Genomic DNA, 18,616 nt, shown 5'->3' with positions numbered 1-18,616 from the left:
TTACAGGTTTCTAACTGGAGACATTCAAAACAATTAAAAAATGAGAAGATATTTTTCATTTTAGGAAGGATTCTATCTACACGTGTACAGATGTTTCAAGCCAGAAGAGCTTGGTTTTAGTCCTTGCTTTGCCACTTACTTTCTGAGTGACGTTGAGCTGCTCATTGTAGTGTAAGGCCTAAGATGAAGGCTCAGATTATGCACTGCCTTGACACCTGGTAGAATTAGGAGGGCCTCGATGACCTAATCACAAGTTCCCCTCCTCACTCTGCTCCCGTGAATAAGGTCCGCCAGCCAAGCGACCCTCCTTATCGCCGGGACGAGACACAGTTGCTATTTATCCCTGAGTGGAGAGCTTCAGTTCCCTGCCAACCTGCGAAATTACTCAAATGAGCAACGGCAGCCTCTCCTGGGGACCAGGGGCCCCTCACCCTCTTGATACCACCTGCCTCCCACAGCCCCAGGTCGTTCACTCTGCCCCCAAGTGAAAGCTCTGTGTGGCCCTCCATGGTGTGCTGTGTCCTTCTCCCCTGCATCTGTGAGTGTGTGTGGCTAGTAAGCTGCTGTCGATGTCATCTGCCCAGTGTCAAGTGTCCTGTGTTCAGCCACCCCGATAACTGAGGGGTGGGGCCCCCCACCACCAAGAGAGAAGAAAGAAGCAATCACAACATGGATCTTACCCCCCACCACCGGGCCTCAGCTTATTGGTCTGTGAAATGGTGGCCTTGGCTACATCACTGTTCTCCAAGAGAATGATCCCGAGGGGGGTGGGGGAGTGGAGAGGGGCTGGGTGGATGTGGCGCCCCATACCTCCACTTCAGCTAAGGTACATTCTGAGCTTGCCTGAAAGATTTCCCAGGAGGAAACATTTCTGCAGCTAGAAAAAAGGAAGAAGTTGGAAGAAGTGGGAGGTCTCAGAGAGTCCACCTCCAGCTCTCTTTGAGGAAAACGAGGTCCATTCAGGGTATATTCCTGCGTCTCAGGGGATATAAGCTTAAATTGTTGTGTGTGAAATAGAGCCGCCTTCAAAGCCAGGACTGGTGGGCAGCAGACAGAGGTGTGAGCTGAGGGGCCGGGCCTCCCCCGTGCCCTTGACTTAAAAGGCCGTGAAGCCAGGAAGCTCCACCTCCTGCCCTCCCCTCCGCAGGAAGGGATTCCAGCCACTTGGACCGAAATCATTCTCTCATTTCGGCAGCTGGTACCTAGGGTTGTAAGGTGAAACTTATTTACAGCTGCAATGCTCTGCCCATCCAGATCAGATGAGTTGGTTTTCTTTGTGAACGGCAGGAAGGTAAGTGTTGGGTGTTACTACCGTGGCTTGCAGAGACAGCAGGAAACCTCCGGCTCGAGGGGAGTTCTCACAGTCCATATGGGTTGAACTTTTCTCTACTTAGCAGCTAGAAGCCAGGGACTTACTGGCTTGGGCTCCTCTCAGCCAGGGCAGGCTGCTGGGAATATGGGAGGCAGTGAGGCACTGGGGTTACTCACACCCACCTGGTGACAGACAGCCTCTGTTCCGTCCGGCTCTGCCTTTTACAGTGTAAGTTTATGCAAGTCACTTCACCTCTTGGAACCTCAGGCTCCTCATCTTTTGAATCCACTTCCTAGGCCTACTGTAAAGACCAAAAGAGGGCTGCTTCTTTCCTTTATTAGGTACCCCCTAAATGCTATATAAGTCGGGCCTGATGCCTGGGAAACTTTAGCTAGTAACAGATCTCAATCCTAAAACTCAAGTGGACAAGAAATAGAGCTTTCTTTATTTTCTTATCTATCAACTTAGTTTTTCTGTCTAGTCCCCATAATACAGGATTGGTTGGAATGTAATTGCAGTCCATTTGGAGTCCCCCTCTTTCCCTGTATTGCAGCTAAGTTCCAGGGGGATCCTACAGTGGCAAGGGGAGAGAGCACATCCACTGTCACTTTTTCAGGGCATCATTTGTGAGAGTGACCCTCCTCTGGCCCTTGCCATCAGGTCACCCTCAGTGCCTTCTGCTAAGCCCCTACCTCCCATGAGCCTCCACCTGTCTCTCAAGAGAACAGTTCTGTGGCACCTCTTTCCTGGGGCCTTGCTTCCTCCCCTCCAAGGCCACTCAGCCCTCCGACCCCACGAAGTAAATGGGGTTTGGTCATGTCCATCTCCCATTCCCAGGGCTTGCCCCAAGAAAGGAGGTAGAACTTAGAGCCTCTATGTGCTCATCTCTTCCCTTCTAACACGCTGTCCTGTTTCCAGTCTCCACAGCCATAAACAACCATATATTAATATTCTTCCAAATCAATCATTTGTGAACTGATCCCTTACTTGCTTGCCCCTCTGGCCTAGGCTTTTCTTTTTTCATTTCTTTTCTTTTCTTTTTAAGAGGTATTGGGGATTGAACCCAGGACCTTGTACAGGGAAGCAGGTGCTCAACCACTGAGCTACATCTGCTCCCTTGGCCTAGGCTTTTGTTTTGTTTTGTTTTTAATATACTTTTTTTTTTAATAAATGTTACATAAAAATGTAGGGGATTCCCATGTGACCCGTTCCCTAGCCCTCCCACATTTTCCCACATTAACATTAGTGGAGTACATTTGTTACAACTGATGAACACATTTTGGAGCATTGCCACTAAGCATGGATTATAGTTTACATTGTAGTTTATATTCTCTTCCCCACAATTTTGTAAGTTATGGCAAGATATATAATGGCCTGTCTCTGTCATTTGCAATGTCATTCCTGAAAGAGCCCCCATATTACCCCTGTTTTTCTCTCTCCGTCCCCTCAGGACCGCCAGTGTTGGCCTAGGCTTTTGAAACTCAAAAGTCAAAGGAAACTGCTTCCTTGCTTTTTTTTTTTTTTCAGAACAGTGAATTTTTAATAGTAAATACAAGGCAAGGTATGTTTCTAGGAATATTGTCACATCATCTAAGTTGTCTAATTTGTTTACAATTTTATTATAATTTCTTAAAATCATTTTTATTTTTGTAAGGTTGGTGATAATCACTAATGATTTTAGTAAATTTAGTCATTTTCCCTTTATTCTTAATCAACTAGCTTTAGGTTTTTCAATTTTGTTGATCTTTTCAAAGAATCAACTTTGGGTTTCTTTGATTCAATTGTTTTTCTATCCCCTATTTTATTCTTCTATGATTTTGTTCATTGCTCATTGTTGTTGCTTTTGTTCATTGTCTGTTCATTGTTTTTGCTCGTTGTCTGTTTGTTTTCATTAGGAGGCACTGGGAAACAAGCCCAGGACCTCCTATCTGGGAAGCGGGCACCCCACTGCTTGAGCCACATCTGCTCCCCTTACTTTCTGCTCCATGTCCCTTCCTGAATCAAGAGTGACACGCAAATTCGTGAAGCGTTCCATATTTTTGAATGGGACCTCACATATATATTTTTAATGTAATATTATTACAAAGTCAATAAAAAATAAAAAAATTAAAAAAAAAAAAAAAAAAAAAGAAGATAATCTTCTTCTGACCAAAAACCTAGGCAAAAAAAAAAAAAAAAGAGTCCATAATGAAGTAACTGCAACCGGAACAGGGAATAAGTTAAGGGGTCAGAGGAAATACATGTGTATATGGTAGGACTGAGAGTTAGTTAGAATTTCAAAATATTATACAAGCACATTCTCAATACATTTTTTCAAGGGGTGGGTAAAAGGGCAGGCAGAGGAAGGCTCGAGATTCAGAAAGCAGTTAAATTTTAGCATCTTAGCCTGGAAACATATTCCTGTACTTGTTTATTCATTGAGTTCTACAAAAACATATGCCTTTCTTCTGAGAATAAAGGAAGAACCTAAAATAAACAGCCCACCATGTATCTCTCTTTCCTTTGATGCAACAAAATGGCTGGAGGTGCTTGCAAGACACCCCAAGACAATGGCAAAGGAAATACTCCAAAACATGCAAAGAGGGCAAAAGAACCAAAAAATGCCCCTCACCTGACTTTTAAGTGCTACATCCAACACTTCCCAAGAAGAAGAAGTTCTGGAGTCCTGCCAGAGCCACTCTGCACCCTGAGCTGGGGCACATAACTCACCATTGGGCTGCTCAGGAGCTTCTCCAGGAGGACAGCAACTTGCCTCTCTTTCCCCATAGACCACAACGCTTAAGACTCGATATGCCATCAAATGTATTCCCCATTACAGAGGTTTATGGGTGCCAGAATAGAGATTCTCCTTGCACTGCTCTTCTCCTTCCAGGATCCTTCACTGCACACACCTGCATGCACACATGCAAACACATGCATGCACACACGTGCACACACATGGCACCCAAGTCCCAACCAGATTTAAAATATTTCAAGAGTCCAAGAGACTGGGTTGACCATTCCACAAAGATAGATAGTAGAGTGATTATAACTACTACAGCCCCGGAGCCATCTGTACACAAGATGTGGTTTCCAGCACCAACCACGCACGAGAGTGTTGTTGCCACAATTGCTTCGTGAGTCCCCTGCTCCATAAGTGTGAGTGGAATTTGTTGGCCCTCAGAGCACAACAGCACAGGGCAGATGCAGTTGAAATTAATGTTACACCCAGTCCCTAAATGATCAGGCCAGCACGGACAGTCCATGGGGTCACAGATTCAATCCCCATAATAATCTCTTTTCTGTTTCCAATGCAGGTGATAGAGAGGAATGCAGACCCAGAGATGACTCTGTTGCCCTTCCTACGAAAGAACTGAACCCTTTTTATCAAAGTCTTGGCTGTGTCTATGTTTGCCTAAGTACTTAGACCACTGTGATCATGAGAACAAATTAAAGCCATCCACTCCCGAAACAGTCAGCCCTCTTGGCCCTTTCTCCTTGTTTGCTTTGGTCTTAAAAATATTTGGCCCATTGGGCTATTTTGGAGAGGATAAAGTTTCTCCAAAGTTTCTTATGTCTTGATTTAATAGCAGTGAAATACAAGCTAAGCTCTTTACTTCACCACTAATGATCGTCTTTAGGGTTTTCCAGATCCCCAACAGGGCTGTTATGTAACGGAGGGTTATATTGCACAGGGTCTGCCCTTGAGTGAAACTAAGTCCTCCCGATTCAGTGAGAACATTTGTCTTCAGAAAAGATTTCCTTTCTCTGCATCTGTTTTCTTACACCAGATTTTCCCCACATTTTTATATTCTGAAATATAGATCTTCCTAATACCAAACACATTTTAATTGGTAAATCTAATGGATCTGTCAGAGAAATTTTTTTAAAAATAAAGAGAAGAAATTTTAAAACCAATGGAATCAGTCCCCGGACCCATTTTATTTAAAAGTTCACATTAAATTTAATTAGTTTAATTAGTTGTCATTGTTTGAAAATTAGGGTATTTCATATTTTAAAATCTAGGTTTTTCAGTTTCTCATGAAAAATGGGAAAATGGTCATTCCTGCATTGTCACAATCTTGCTTAGTGCTGAGTAGGGACTGTCCCTATTTCCCTGTCTAAAATGGGGCAGGAGTCCCCCAGTTATACCCAGCCCTCTCAACTCACTTACATACTCTCTCTGATAAGCATTTGAGGCTATGACTCTTAATTTAGATGATTATATTAAAAAAAAAAAACAGCAGATAATAGCAATAAAGAGTTGGAAATTGCGAAGTCTTAGCCAGTCCAGTTAACTGCATCCTATCCAATAAATGTACCACAAATAAAGAGACAGAAGGATAAAGAGAGGGAGCTGGGATGAGCCTCGATTTGTGATTATACCTGGACCAAGCTGGAGCAGAGGGATGCTCAAGATAGGATGTGGAAATGAAGGCTCACTAACTTATTTTCAAATGCTGTACAAATTAGTGGGCAAATCTAGTAATACATTGAGCTGTTAAAAATAAAGTTCTGCTCTTCCAGTAACATCACTGGAATTCAAAAGGGGACACATAAGAATTCGTATAATGAAATAGTATTTTTCATATGGCTCTTATGTGTATCATCCTATAAGATTCTTATAACAAAACTGTGAAAGTAAGGGAAGTATTGCTTTTTCCCTTGTGAAAGTGAGAAAATGGGCAGGAAGAGGTTAATATGTTCAGTGTCACACAGCTAATAAAATAAGGAGCAGCCTGAACTAAGACTTAGAGGCAGTCTGGTGAAAGCCACGGACTCCTCAGAATGTAGCAGTAGATAGTTTTATGACCCTCAACATCAGAGGTCAGAGAATATAAAGATAATAACTTGATTTTCTTTTTTTCAATTAAAGCTCACAGGCCCCCTGGTTAAGATCCTCTTCTCTAAAGAGACAACTATAATGGAAGCAAAATGTCTATCTAGGCATCTTTTCCTTGACCACCCCTTCCAGTACGTCTTACAGGAACCAAGTATGCTTGCGGAAGAGGAGGCTGTGGAGCCTGCACGGTGATGGTGTCCAAGCGTGACCCAGTGTCCCAGGAGATAAGGTATCTTTCCCAGAAAGCTAGTCCAGAGCAGGACTTTGTTTCTTTGCCAGGCTTGTATTCTCCTCTCAGTCCTATGGTTCTCACTGTCTCTGGATCTTGCAGCCCTCTGAAAATCTGATACTCAGCCACCTATTCAGAAAATTCACAGACTATTTACACTTTACATACAGTTTCAGAAAGATAATGGATCTCCCAAAGCCCATCTTCATGCTCCAGATTAGGAAATCCCAGTTTAGACTAACCATTCATTTTATAGATGAGGAGATTAAGGCTGAAAGACATGCAGTGACCTGTCCAAGGTCATACAACTAGTAAGCAATAGAACAAGGGCTTGAACTGTGTTTTTTGGCTCTCAAGATTCTTCTACTGTTGGGCTGAGCCAAAGGCTGACAGGGCAGAGAACTGAGCCACGATTCCACCCTTTAATTAAGGGCCAGTTTCAAAACTTCCACTTCTCCCAAATCCATCAGCCTAGGAAATCAACTTCAGAATATGAGTGATCCAATCCTGTTCCATGACCTTATCCAGAGAATTGAAAATTAACAAGCAAAGAAATTCTCAAGTATGATGAAAAGACAAAGGGGCACCTCTTACCTGTTGTGGGGTCAGTGTCCCAGTGAGTACTAGTTGAAATCCAACCACACTCTTAGCGACCTGAGGCCATTCCCATTGGTCCCAGGAGGGTCTGCTCTGCACTTGGAAAGTTTTTCTAAAGTTCAGAATGCCAAGATTCACCTCAGGGTCCCCAATTCCTATACATATTACAGAATTGGCAGAGAGGACTCTAAACTCTTTTGTTTTACCCATTTACCCCATTTACCCCAATACCCATCCACCCCTAGGCTGAATGATAGGCCACTGTAGGTTTTCTGTGGCCCTTCTTGGTTTCCAGTTTCCTGACAGGCAGCAGGACATAACTCCCTTGATTTTCCTTGTTTCTCATACAAAGACACTTCTCCACAACTGCATGCCTGCTACCCATCTGCTCTCTGTATGGAGCCGCTGTCACCACTGTGGAAGGTATTGGAAGCATCAGTACTCGGCTCCATCCCGTGCAGGTAAAGCACATCCTAATTTTCTCATATCTTAACTTCATATTTTAGCTAATGTTGTGTTTACTGTGCTACCAGAAGCTGCTGGGTTGTGGTCCAGTGATTAGAATCTTTGGATGCATATTGATCAGGGTGATTACATCTTTCAAGTAATTTAAAAGGAAGGCTGGAAACCCATCAGATTTTATTAGATGATGATTTTTTTCTTAATTTTTCTACTTGAAGGACAAACGGGATTGATTAACTAGACTAATTAATCTAAACATTGGTTAAAGTCTATTGGACTATAGTCTGAAATAGAGATCATAAAACGTATATTACACAGAGAATAAAATGTCTCCTAGGCTAACAAGATAAAATTCAGAGTTATTTCCTGTGATATGGAGCTCTTGGGAGGAAAGTCAGAGTCTAAAACTGACTTTACCAAAGCATGGAAAAATAGTTTATCCAAATCCTAATCTGACGCTGAATTCAGAGAACAGCAATTCCTCTGTCATTGTCATGGGGACTTGGAGAGCCACAGTATCAGAACAACCAACACTCTGAGTCCTTCTAGGCAGGAGTTGCCCAGAGAGTCTCTGGGTTTAGCATGTGAGAGGTCAGTTCCAAGGAGGTCAGCAAAGGAAAAGGAGAGGCTACAGGCAGGAGGCCGGAGAGGATGCTCATGAACAAGGTTGATAACACTGAATCCTAGGGTTACATTACATTCCAAAATCTAGAACAGAGTTTCCTGAACTTTGACGTGCCTACAAATCACCCTGGGAACTTGTTAAAAAACATAGATTCTGAGTCAGGACTTTGGGCAGGAGCTAGAAGTTCTGTATTTCCTAAAGCTCCCAGGTGAAACCAACACTGCTGGTCCATGGGCCACACTTTTAATAGCAGGGATCTGGGAGAAAGACCAAAATCTTGGACCTTTGGAAGTAGAGCTCCCTTTTTGCCAACACAGAAGAATTTAAAGAATTAAGAAACGTGAGCTCAACAGTAGATAGTCTCCACGTTAATCAAAAAAGAGTGAGCCTCCCGGTCAACACTAAGATGTGCAAGATGTGACGGTGTACAAGAAAGCTGTTTTTGAAACTCACACACTCTTCTTATAATTATTGATATCTGAAGAATTGTTCTTGCTCTGGGAATGGGAACAACACACTGCTAACTCCCAGAATTACTTCAGAAGTGACTGTTATGACAGAATATAGTTTCTGAGGCACCTCCTCCAGGAGCAGTGCAGGAAGTAGGATGCTGGCAGGCGCTAAGGGAGTGAGCTCCATCATGACGAGGGAGGCCTGATGGGCAAGACAGGGCCTGTGACCATGCACATGCCCTTCCAGGAGAGGATCGCCAAGAGCCACGGCACCCAGTGTGGATTCTGCACCCCTGGGATGGTGATGTCCATGTACACACTGCTGAGGAACCACCCGGAGCCCTCAGAGGAGCAGCTCATGGAAGCCCTGCAGGGTAGGTCTGACTTGGAGAAAACCCATCACCCCCCTGAGGCCAGAGGGAAAGTAGGTTTCAGGCTGCTCCACCCACCCCAATGACATCCCAAACCCCTGAAAATTCCCGTCAGTTGTTTCTAAAGTTGCCACCCTTCACTCAGAGAAGAATGCCAAGGTGCACCCTGTTTCTGTGTTCAGAAGAAACCAGTGCAGTCTGCTGACGACCATGCTCCTTCTCTGACTAGGTAACCTATGCCGCTGCACTGGCTATCGGCCGATTCTTGCGAGCGGAAGGACCTTCTGTGTGGTGAGTAGGTGACTGTGTGGTGACCTTGCAGAGCAAGAATGGCAGTCAAGGCTGGAACCACAGGAATGAAACTGACTATGAGGGGAACCAACTAGTTCAGGAGAGTTTTTAGCTATTTCTGGAGGATAGAGTAAATGTTATAGGTGACAACAGGTGGATGTTGTCAAATCAAAAACACCAAGGAAAGCCAGGTGATCTAACCAGTCAGACAGATATTTTCATGACTAGTCAATTGAGGCAACAGGACAGGGCAGATTGGAAGGGTCCAGCAAACCCTAGGAGACAAGCAGGTGAATGGAGTTGGAGTTGGTAGGGCAAGGTTAGTTCCAAGAATCCCAGATAAAGAATCTGAATATGGAGAATGAAATCCAAAATTCACCCCAAATTCAAGAGCACGGAGAGTTTCCTCTACAAAATAAGGGTATCTCCGTGCGCTGATGTGAAGATTAAATGAGAAATCACAGGCAAAACACATAGCAAAATCTTGCTCTGTACTTAGGAAGAGCTCAACAAATAGTTACTGATGTTATTGAGGATGTTGTTGAATAGGTCTGGCAGAGAGACAGGAGTAGATAGCACATCTGATTGCCCTCTGCTGTGGGCGGGATGGATGTGGGCAAGTATTGCCCTCAGACCTAAGCAAGAGAAGCCCATACTCCAGAGGGCCCCCTTTGGTCCTCCTCCAATTATTCCCAGGAGTTCATGAGGCAGAGGTAGCTTCACCCTCTTCTGGACCATGCTCCAGAGGTCCCATTTCCAGGGCCTTCACAGCCTCTTCCCTAAATTCATCTTCCTAGAGCAGATCATAACAGCCAGTGTCTGTACCCCTCGACCAAGGGCTAGCGAAGAAGTGGCTATTTGTGGAGGGATGGACCGAGCTCAGACATTCAGGCTGGACACCCACACCGTGTTTGAGGCCCTCGCAGAACAGAACCACGGTGGGAAGCGACGGGGAGCAGGTCACAGGCTGGGGCCTCCATGTGTACCCTTGCCAAAGCTCCCAGAGTATGACGGATAGGACTGGAAGTGGATAGCAAGTGTGTCCCATCCCCAGAACCAGGCAGTCTCTGCTGTGCATTTCCCAGGCTGCAGCTGCCAGGGAGGAGCCAATACTGATAAGCTGAGAAGTGAAATGAATAACTTGAGAGCCCAGGAAATTGCTGGTGTAAATGGAAAAGCACTTGTGAAGTAGAAATAAAGGAAATTTCTCTCCCTCTGGAGGGAAATCCTATTTGTAGATATTATCCACCTCTCTAGGCACAGAATCTTCGAATACAGGCAAAAGTGAGGTCAAAGATCCCACCCTGTAACCAAAAGATCTCACGGGACTTAAATTGGTGAAGGCTGTCCAGCCCCAGAGGGAATACTCCCGGCTTTTGTCTACTGGGCCAAGATAAGCCTAACTTCTTTCCAGTACCATCGGCTCAGAGCTGGAAACTCACTGAGCTTTGAGTAAGAGGCTCGCTTGCATGGCCTGGCTTCTTTTGTTTCTTGGATGGAACTAGAAAGATGACAGCCTGAGCCACTGGACAGAGGCAGAGAACTGAAGTTTCTGAAAGTATTGTGATAGAAACTTAGGAGAAAAGTATTTGAGGAAGAGATACAAGGGGCAAACTTCAAGGAAACAAGAAATGAAAGAGCAGGCAAATGGAAACTTGGTTTAATATTCATTGTCACGGGCTGGTTTAGCTCAGTCGTTGAGCACCTGCTTTGCATGTACAAGGTCCCAGGCACCTCCTAAATTAAAAAAAAAAAATCATCATCAATTCATTCTCTCTCAGCCTCTTACTGATCCCAAATATGTGGGAGATGTGGTCACAAAAAAAATTTTTTTCGTCTTTTTTTTTTAAGGATCTTATATAAATGATAATATTCAGTATTGCTGAATCTTATATATGCTTGATGCTAAAGAGGGGATAAATTATTACCTCCCTGAAATGTATTTTATCAATTAATTCTACCACTAGAATTGAACTAGGGAAATATTCAGGGATGTACACAAAACTGTGTATACAAAAATGTGTAGTACAGTGTTCTTTTTAAGTATAAAACAGAGGAAAACACCTAAGCATATATCAATAGAAAATTTTACAAATGTAGAATGTAATAACTGGAAGGTAGAATATTATACAATCAGTAAAATTTTATTTTAAATTATTTTTAAGGACATGGAGAAATACAATATAAATGAACAAACAGGCAAATAAATGGACAAAAAGGCAAAATATAAAGTATATATATATAGTACAATCCCAAATATATAGTATGTCAAAAGATTATTAGTGAAATAGGGCAATGACAGCTTATTTCCTTTATATTTCTTTATCATCTAAATGTATTACCTTTATTAGGAAAATAAAACAAAAGAAGAACGGCCTTGTGATTATCTCTGTGTAGATATCCTATTTCAATATAAACCACCAAAAATGGCTTAAAAAATCTGAAGTCTCATTTAAATTGCCAAACCTATGGGGGGGAGGGGACATATTCATTTATCTATTAAGAAGCTTTTAATTCCAAGGCATTTCACTTTCTTAGGAGTCAAACGACTGTCAACAGAAAGGAACGGGAAAATGCTGCTTGGAGCAGGAAGAAAACGATTCTTCCTCACTTGGCAGAAGTGGCGTGAGTGCTTTTATTCATTTGTCGTGTCTTCTCTCTGAGTGTTGCTTAGTGGTTTGACAGTGGTTGAGGCTGGCCCAGTACTGACACTGTGCCTGTTAGTTTCTGTAGTCATTCTTTTCTTTCCGTACAACTGTCCAAAGCCCACGCGTGAACAAAGCACTTTTCATTTGGGAGCAGGGATTAAGTGGTGATAGGAAAAGCCATCTCCTGGTTTTCCTTTTCACAGTCCAGAAAGCTGAACAACAGGATAACAAAAACCCACTGACACAAGAGTACAAACAATTACCCCAACCCTGGATGACTGGCTCCATCTCAGGTGGAAATGGGTATCCGTTCCCAGCCCCGCACACAGAGCCCTCTTCTACCACCGTGTGTCCTTTTAGAGAGGACAGTGCAACCTCAGGAAGGCTGAGAAGTCCATCCAAAGTCACACGGCAACTCCGTGGCCCCCAACCTGAAACGGTCGTGTTCTGGCTTGACTTGCTGAGAGATACTCGTTTCCAAAAAAGACCCACTGCCAAGTTCCTTAAGGAATTCCTTGGAGAAGTTGAAATACAGGGTGAAACAGAGAGTCAGGTCCCTGTAGGCAGGGAAATTCAAGAGAACAGAGTGGCTTTAGACAAAAGTGTGCCCATCCCTTCCTCCTGTATCTATTTCCACATCTTAGACCCATGTTATTCCCATTCTTGGCCCCCCACCATCACCCCATTTTGGTCTGAAGGTGTGCCATGGAACAGAGGAGTGTTGCCTGAGGAAGGTGGGCTGCGTCCCCCCCACCACCTCACAGAGACTCGGTGTCTTGGTGGGATCAAGACGCTCAGGGCTGTGGCCTGGGGAATTCAATTCAGGTAATGATTGGAAACCACCTGACTCACTTTAGCAAAGCCCAGGAGAACGTGATATTTAAACTGGAACTTGCCCCAATAGTCATTAATAAAGAGGAACACCATTATAAAGTGGATCCTGCGATCACTGAGCCACAAACCCTTTCCTTCTAGGGAAACTCACACAGGAAGCCGAATTATAATGGGAACTTCGCTTAGTGAGCATGACCTCAGAGCGGTCTTTTGGGGCTTTGAGATTTGACCACCAAGTCTCAGTGGGTAGCATCACTGAAGCACCCCTCTCTCCCTCCAAGGTAGACCTGCTGAACGGCGGGGTTGGCCCTGGTGACCCTCCCTGCTCCATGCCTTCCTGGCTGACCAAACTCCCCCTCTGGTGGGCATTTTCTTCTTTCAGCTAGGTTAATATCTTCCACTGGATCAGTCTTGTCCTAGAATCTTTGTAGGGGAACTTTTCATTTCTCAGTTCTGATTCATTATGTTTGTTTTATATTGTAACACTCTTTTTTCCTAAGTCTTAGGACTATTACTGCCCCCAAATACTGCCTACACTTCCATTTCCAACTAAAGTGAAAACAGATTATTCAGGAGCTGGCCTATAATGTGTCAATCTGTGGCCCTACTAAGAACTTTTACAAGGAATAATTACAAGTTTTCCTTCTCAAACCTGAGAAGCCCTCAGAGAAAGAAGTTGGGGAGGGGGGGCGGGAAGAGGGGAGTGTTAGGCAAATGAAAGTCCATTTCACCTAATACTTCAATGACACTTCAAAATATGTATTATTTCCATTTAACCTTTAGAAAGGTTAAGTACCCTTACCATAAGAAGGCCAGAGAGACAAGATTTTGCAAAGCTGAGAGTCAACCCCGCTCTGCCTATTCCAATGTGCAGCTCTGCTCTCTGTTACCTCGACCTCCACCCCTGCATCCCACATTTCTCTCCAGATCTTCCTCATCTCTTCAGGAATGAGGGAGTAAGTATCTTCCAAAGCTAAAGCAAATCTGATTCAGACAGGATTTCAGTTTGGGCAACTTCTCACTGGGCTTTAGTTTCTTAATTTGTAAAATGGAGATAATAATTTACTTTATAAAAAAAGGGAGCGGATGTGACTGCTTCCCACACAAGAGGTCCTGGTGTCTCCTAAAAACAAAAAACAAACAACAAGCAAACAAACAAAGGAAAAAAAAGCCAACTCAAGAGAGCCTGTGTGGCTCAGTGGATGAGTACCAGCTTCCCACATAGGAGGTCCTGGGTTCAATCATCAGTAGCTAAAAAAAAAAATTGTTGTAAGAGTAAATAAATAGTTAATACACGTAAAAAGGACTCAGTAAATGTTAACTATTTTTATTAAAGTTAGAGGTTTGTATGTATATGTGCTTGTGTGTGTGTGCGTGATTTTACCCAGGCACATGTACGTGTGTTGACTTTTGTTCATCTGCAGGACTTACCAGAGCTTTTATCATTTAGTAATCGTTGGGGAACAGTGGAGAACATTTTCCAAGCTTATTTGACCTCTGAAAGTTTTTTCATGGAATGTCTTAGTGTTTCACTGACAACCCTTTGGAAAATGCTGCCCAGTTCGTTTTCTTTTTATCCCCATAGTGACAAATCAGTATATTTCTTATAAAAAAGATTTTTATTTACAACTCTAGCTTAACAATTGAGTTTGTTTTTAGGATTAAATAAGATAAATGTGCCTGGACAGGATTTTTTAAATTAATGCTTGCATAATTTGTTAAGCTGCCTGTTTTTTATATTTTGAATTTGAAATAAAGTTTTTTTAAGAGACTACTTGGTTTAAACTATTTCCCTATACAGCAGAGTAGGAAAGTCATTACTCTTTTCCTCTTGCCTAATTAGTGTGCAGAATTACAACACTATTTCCAGTTGAACCAGCTGACAGTCTTCTTCTTCTTCCCTTTACCAAGATTTGCACTGAATTGTTTGCCAAAGAGGAATTCCTGCCCTTGGACCCTACCCAGGAGCTCATATTTCCCCCTGAACTCTTGGTAAGATGAGCTGGCTGCTTTATGTGCTTGTTTAAATATCACTGGCTATAAACTCAGTTGTATAAAACCACCCAGTTTCCTTGCTCTGAAATTGTCCAGTTGTGAAAGTGTCTGATCAGCTCGAGACGCCGGCTCCTTCCCCAGCTCACCCTGCCCTGGCCGAGTCCTTGGACACAATTCTGGAAGCTCTGCCGAGGCTAATTTTTAAATGATTTCTCCATTACTGTCATCACTGTCCTCTAGAATGTATCACTCTTGATTGTCCCAAGCAACATGCCTTGCTCAGCCGATCAGCAGATCCAGAAACCCTCCCTCTTCCTGAGCTTCCATCTTCCCTTCAGGCATCCTGCCATCCTACTCCATAAAATAACTTATTTCTGAAGAGGTTCTGATATGTTCATCCATTCAACAAATATTTATTAACTCAGCCTCATGCCAGGCATTGTTCTAAATTCTGAACATACAGCATGGGGAAAAAAAAAAAACACTAAAAAAGACTTGCCCTCAAGGAGCTTATAATCTGGTGAGAGAGAAAATAAGTAAGAGAATAGATAAAAGACATCATGTGTTAGCAAGTGAGACATGCTAAGAGAAGAAAATAAAACAGAGAAGGGGTGTAAGGTGTGGGAGGGAAGCAGCGGGGAGGAATTCTAAATAGCTGGCCAGGAAGGATTCTCTGAGAGGTGGCACTGGATCAAGTCCTGAAGGAACTGGGGTTGCCAGCCTCACGGATACTGGGAACAGCCATCCAGGCAACGGGCCCAGGGCGGGAGAGCCCCTGCCTGCTGGAGGAGAGGGCAGGGGCCGGCCCGGTGGGTGTGGAGTGGGCGAGGGACCTTACGCTGCTTGGCTATTACTCTGCGCAAAATGAGACGGAGTTAGTGACGTTGGATGGAGGAACCACAGGCTCCTGCTGGCTTTGTTACGGGATCATTCTGGCTGCGGTGTTGAGAGCAGCCTGAAGGGAGCAGGGAAGGAGCAGGGGGCCCAGGTAGGAGGCCAAGGTCATCATTAGAGGCAGCCGTGCTGGACCAGAGTGGGGGGGCGGAAGTGGTGACAAGCGAGATTTGATGGTGGATGTGATGTGGGAAAGAGGCGGAGCCGAGGCTTTGGGCCTGCACAGCCGGGAGGATGGACTGGCCGTTTACAGAGCTGGAAAGATCGCCAGAGGAGCAGGCTGTTTTTGCCTTGCAAGGTTTCTTTGAAGAGGAAATGGAAAAGGATTGGATAGAAGGAGCTCAGTTTTGGGCATGTTAAATTTGAGATGCCTATTATATATCTAAGAGGAGACCAAGTACACAGTAAGGTATTTGAGTTTGGATTTCAGAGAAAAATGCCAGGTTGAAGATGGTAATTTAGGAATATTGTAATAGTTTTTAAAGACATGAGACTAAATTCTGTTAGATTAACTTACACTGAAGTGTCAATGACTGATGCCAACTTACACTGTTCCTTGATCCAAAAGAGCTGCATTTTAACAAGTCTTAGGCTAAAGGAGTGCATTATGGAAGTTCAAACATTAGCCAGTGGGTGTAGTGAGTGTCTCTTGGGGCAAGTGGGTCCCCAAACCCCTGAAATCTTTCCAGAGGAACCTGCCTCTGCCTGGGACCTCTCAGCATCTAGAAGGGCAGGTGCACACACTGATCATTCGCCCTTAGAGAATGGCGGAGAACCCGGAAAAACGAACGCTGACCTTTCATGGAGAGAGGGTTACCTGGATCTCCCCGGGGACCCTCAAGGACCTCCTGGAGCTGAAAGCCAAGCACCCCGAAGCCCCTCTGGTCCTGGGCAACACCTCCCTGGGTGAGTGACGGCAGCAGTTCTCATCCCTCCTCCGGTAATGCCGAGCTGGGCTTCCTGTGCCCCGCTCAGAGGAGGTTGGTTGAGCTCCTTCTTAAGGATAAAAACCTCCTCCTTTATAATAGAACCAGCTGGATGGGCACATACCCCCGATGTACGCTAGACGACCCCGTGGTGTGGGGGGGGAAAGTGGTAGAAAATTGTTTTTACTTGTAATCATTTAATGTATTGTTCCTTTTTTTTTTTTTTTTTTGGTGTTTTTTTAAAATATATTGAGTAAATATAATAGAATTTTAAAAATAATTATGGAAATATTAACAATACAATGCATGCCCAGTTATCACCCCTCACCCAGTTGAAGGACGAGAACTTTACCAAGAGCTTTGACTGCCCACGTGGGCCTTCCTTCCCTCTCCGAGAGACTCATTAGCCTGGATTTTGTGTTAGTCAGTCTCTTCCTTATTTTTAGAATTTTATCATTTATGTTTACTACATGTTACCACTGAACAATATGTCCTTTGGTCTTGCATATTTTTTAAACTTCATATAAATACACAGAATATTAACCTTCTGGTATTTGCTTTTTCATTCAACATTCTTGACCTGAGGCTGACACAATTGTTGCCTGAGCTGTGCTGTATTACATTGTATGAATATGACACCATTTATTTATCCTTTCTATTGGGTTTTTAATATAATTTCATCAGAGAAATTGTAGGTTTACATAAAAATCTTGCAGAAAATACTGAGTTCCCATATAAGCCCCCTCATCCATTCTATTGTGACAGGACATAGAGCTGTTTTCAGGTTTTGACTTTTACAGATATTCCTTTTTGTGTTTCCTGACAACCATATGTAAGAGCCTCTCATCCTTTTTCTTTTCTATTTTTATATAAGTATAATGAGTTTATAAATAAACATACATACATATATTGGGAGAGCAACCTCTATAAATTTACATGGCAGCGGTGCATGGCCACTTCTTATTGACAATTTTTTATTTGTATCTGAAGGTTTGTTTTTTCACAAAATTTCAGTGCAAAAAAAGGGGGGGCTTTTCTCTTTCCCAGTGCTCTCTAAAATACATTTATTTTTCAGGACCTGCAATGAAATCTCAAGGATATTTTCATCCAGTTCTCCTCTCTCCTGCTAGGATTTCTGAGCTGAGTATGGTATCTAAAACATCTGATGGTGAGTTCCTGGTTTTCTTGGTAAAATATCCATGAAATGATGCTTCCCCTAAGCTTCCACTTGCCATGACCATTTGGAACCTCCTCATATATTGGCTCTGTATGGTCTCTTTCTAACTCTTCAGTGTTTTTCTGATATGATACTCTATCCCCACCATGAAAATTTACTGTCAAAATCTTCGTAGGGAATATGAGTCATTCAGATGACATTATTCAAGATCTTGCGGTCATCTGCAGAATTCTCGCCTGCAGTGGTGACCCAGAGAAAATAAATTTGTAGTTTCACTTTAGCCCAGAAGATGGCAGCAGAGAACAGGCACTGTCCAGCGTCCGGCCAGTCAAAGCCGAGGAGGGGGTAATGTGGAAGGAGGAAGGGGGGAGAAGTAGTCCGGGGCACTCGCATGCTGCTTGTCTCTGGGGACAATGGCAAGGAGCCAAAGGGGACAAAGACCCGCCCAGCAAACCTCCCCAGTCACTTACAACACCCTTAAGAACTTGTGTGCAGAGTCCTGTGTCAGGCAAAGTGGGAACTCTCAAAGCGGCCAGACTTTGCCTTCAAGGGGTTCAGCAAACCCTGCAGTCGTAGGAAAAACTTGTTTGACTCCTTTCTTCTCCCCGCCAGAGCGCTGAGCACTGTTCACATGTGTAAGAAGTACCCGGTTAATGACCCATAAATGATACATGGAAAAAACAAAGGAGTGTAATGAGATGCAGTGGTAACGATGACTTTCTTAACTTGAGCAGACAAGAAATGGAAAATTTTAGTCACGATTGATTTGTAGGCCATGGTGTGGTAGTGGGGGACAGTGGCGGGCAGGGGAGGGGACCCGCCATGTGGAACCACTGCCCCCAGGAGTCCCACTTTCCTGGCTTCTGACTGTCATTAGCCACACAGAGCGTGCTGAAAACTGGCAAGCCGGCCCTCCCTGGCCTGACCCCGCCCTGAGCAAAGGAAGGGACCCTGCCTGCTGTGCCCAGCACCACTGTCTCA

General features: G+C 43.8%; 1 protein-coding gene across 3 annotated transcripts in view; it reads left to right on the top strand.

The window, feature by feature from the left end:
• Positions 1–1,140: 1,140 nt before the first annotated feature.
• Positions 1,141–18,616, top strand: part of LOC101442318 (aldehyde oxidase 2) — a 73,760-nt gene continuing 56,284 nt past the window's right edge. For all 3 annotated transcript variants that reach the window (XM_071216202.1, XM_023588904.3, XM_058300401.2), the window contains exons 1-10: positions 1,141–1,291; positions 4,609–4,666; positions 6,267–6,363; positions 7,313–7,421; positions 8,747–8,873; positions 9,100–9,161; positions 11,700–11,786; positions 14,555–14,635; positions 16,294–16,438; positions 17,534–17,626. In XM_071216202.1, coding sequence (XP_071072303.1) covers positions 1,238–1,291; positions 4,609–4,666; positions 6,267–6,363; positions 7,313–7,421; positions 8,747–8,873; positions 9,100–9,161; positions 11,700–11,786; positions 14,555–14,635; positions 16,294–16,438; positions 17,534–17,626 — 913 coding nt within the window. In that variant the 5' untranslated portion in view covers positions 1,141–1,237. The remainder of the gene's footprint in view (positions 1,292–4,608; positions 4,667–6,266; positions 6,364–7,312; positions 7,422–8,746; positions 8,874–9,099; positions 9,162–11,699; positions 11,787–14,554; positions 14,636–16,293; positions 16,439–17,533; positions 17,627–18,616) is intronic.

This window comes from Dasypus novemcinctus, chromosome 7 (genome assembly GCF_030445035.2).
Source record: "Dasypus novemcinctus isolate mDasNov1 chromosome 7, mDasNov1.1.hap2, whole genome shotgun sequence".
NCBI classification, from domain to species: domain Eukaryota; kingdom Metazoa; phylum Chordata; class Mammalia; order Cingulata; family Dasypodidae; genus Dasypus; species Dasypus novemcinctus.
The sequence above is the reverse complement of the archived record's forward strand: the minus strand, read 5'-3'. Positions and strand labels throughout refer to the sequence as shown.